General features: G+C 56.9%; 1 protein-coding gene across 1 annotated transcript; it reads left to right on the top strand.

Annotated features, from left to right (window-relative positions):
• The first annotated feature begins 339 nt into the window (after positions 1 to 339).
• Positions 340 to 2,202, top strand: LOC144130652 (beta-3 adrenergic receptor-like). The gene has a single exon (XM_077664426.1). The coding sequence runs from the start codon at positions 456 to 458 to the stop codon at positions 1,380 to 1,382; it is 927 nt and encodes a 308-aa protein (XP_077520552.1). The 5' UTR covers positions 340 to 455; the 3' UTR covers positions 1,383 to 2,202.
• Positions 2,203 to 2,535: the final 333 nt, after the last annotated feature.

Below are 2,535 nucleotides of genomic sequence, written 5' to 3'. Positions count from 1 at the left end.
TAAATAAATAAGACAGAGGAAGCTAGAAATATTTTTATACCAAGTGGATGACGCATAGTCCGGTTGTGCTGTTTCCGCGATGTTTTTGAAGTACTCTAGCCAGTGCGAGGATCGGAGTCGCGACTATCATATCGCAGCAAATTTTGCTGTATTCCCTTGGAGGACATGCGCTGTAAGAGCGGTTCCCACGTTTTTCCTAACTGGGAGGAGGTGTGCCGAATGTTAGCCGGCGTTCATCGAGCCCGCGGCGGAGGCGCGCGCCCCCGCTCGGCGCCGGCGTCTGCGAAGCGGCGGCGGCCCGCGGCCGCCCTCAGAGTGCGTCTTGCATGCCGGGGGCTGGGCTGGCAGAGCCGGGCGCTCTGCGCTGGCTGGGTGCCGCGGTCGCCGCGCTCGTGCTCCTGGCCGCGCTCCTGGGCAACCTTCTCGTGCTGGCCGTCGTGTGCCGTTTCCGGCGCATGCGGTCGCCCACCAACGTGCTCCTGGCTAGCCTGGCGACCGCCGACGTGGCCGTGGCGCTGCTCGTGATGCCACCGCGACTCGCCTACGACCTGGTGCGCGCCTGGCGCCTGGGCCTGCTCGCCTGCCGCCTGTGGATCTCGTGCGATGTCATGTGCTGCACGGCCTCCATCCTGCACCTGCTGGCCGTGGCGCTGGACCGATTCTGGGCCATCACGCGACCCCTGCGATACAGGGTGTCGCGCCGGCGACTGGCGCTCGCCGTGGCCGCCATCTGGCTCTGTTCGGCCGCCATCTCCTTCGTACCCGTGCTGCTGGGCTGGCACTCGGACGGCAGCGCGCCCGATGCCTCCGACTGCGGCCTGCGCGTCAACGCCGTGTACGCGCTCGTCTCGTCGCTCACCTCTTTCTATCTTCCTCTGCCGGTCATGCTGTACGTGTACCTACGCATACTGCTGGTTGCCGGCCGCCAGGCTCGCCAGATACGGCTCCTGGAGCGCTCGCTGGCCGGACCAGCTTCGCCGGGGCTGCGGCATAGTCTGCGCCGCCGCTCGAGGCAGCTTCTTCACGACACCAAGGCGGTGCGCTCGCTGGGCATCGTGCTGGGCGTGTTCTGCGCCTGCTGGCTGCCCTTCTTCCTCATGTACCTCATCACGGCCTGCTGCCCGGCCTGCGACCTTGGCTACGACTGGAGCTGCGCCATCACGTGGCTCGGTTACTCAAACTCGGCGTTCAATCCGTGCATCTACGCCTTCCTGAACCGAGACTTTCGGGCGGCCTTCGGGCGGCTGCTGGGTTGTGGCTCTCGTCGTCGCACCGCCGACGCCGCACTGGGTCCGGCACGTCGGCATTCTCTCGTCAGACCAAGCGCCAACACGGGACGCGCCGCAATCCAGGACTCTTCTGAAGGGGCCGAGCGTCGCTAGAGCGCGTGCAACAGCGGACTCAGCAGCCTTGCCAGGGATTCCAGCTGGGAATGTTTCCAAAGCGTCGGAGGTGGCTGCTGGTGTGTAGATCGGTTGGTGTCTGTGTGTTTGTGTAGTGGGTGACAAACAAAATCGCGGATCTGCGCAGAGCGCCGGCACCCAGCATTCACATTTTGCACCGGGTCCCATGGAAAACCCGACGTGGCTTCCGTCACTGTAATGTGCTTCTCACTCGTTACTCCTTGCATTGCATGGACCACAACATTGGCATTTTACTGGTCGTGTTCGGAACTATCCGTTACCACTCCTCATCGTTGAGACTGCCATTCATAGACTGCCGTAGAAGTGGCACGCGGGCGCGTGTGAGGAAAAGTGCTTTGAAACAAAGCATGGGTATGAACACATCAAGCCGAAGTCACATCGTGGCTGAGATTTTGCTCAGGAACCAAAGGGAGGAAAAAAACTGGTGACATAAATACTGCAGCAAGATTTTCTTCAATTCGCTGTCGCAAAATTTGTATCCTTTTCGTTGCTTGTTGACTCCAGCACTTCGCAACTCTTGAAAACAAATTCGACGGTCGTGACTGTTGCTCTCAAAGTGGAATATGTCATGAAGAACTCGTAACCTGTTTTGACTTGCACCAAGCAAAGGGAACTGTTTTGTGCACGTCCAAACGGCGCGCTCTCGTGTTTGGGTAAGCATCGGTATTCGCCTGTTCAGCGCTATACTTTACACAGATAAAAGAAAACATAAAAAAGAGACTGGAAGGCCTGGTTGGGTTTTGTGGTTAGTGGAAGTGTATTTGCGTAGTTCACAATAAAAGGGTAACTTCCAGAGGCGGCGTCGTAGACCTCAGCGCATTTTTTTTCTCGTTTATTCCTTCCTGGTAGGAAGCTCTTATTAGCCCGTGGTGAATGCTTGTAGACGTAAAACTGGTAACTAAATGTAAACTGCAAAATGCATCTCAGTGAAAAACATCGTCATACTGTCTGATAAGTTTGAACCTTCTCGCACCATCGTGCCGCTTGTAGTTAAAGTGCTCAGAAATGAGAGGGCGATTACAGGATATATTATTCTTGTTTCTGAGTTCCAACAGATATGGTAACGTACAATACTGTAAGCTAACAAAGTAAATGCTTCTATAAGTAGGCG

Source organism: Amblyomma americanum, chromosome 1 (genome assembly GCF_052857255.1).
Source record: "Amblyomma americanum isolate KBUSLIRL-KWMA chromosome 1, ASM5285725v1, whole genome shotgun sequence".
Classification (NCBI taxonomy): domain Eukaryota; kingdom Metazoa; phylum Arthropoda; class Arachnida; order Ixodida; family Ixodidae; genus Amblyomma; species Amblyomma americanum.
Note: the sequence above shows the minus strand (reverse complement) of the source record. Positions and strands in the feature narration are given on the sequence as shown.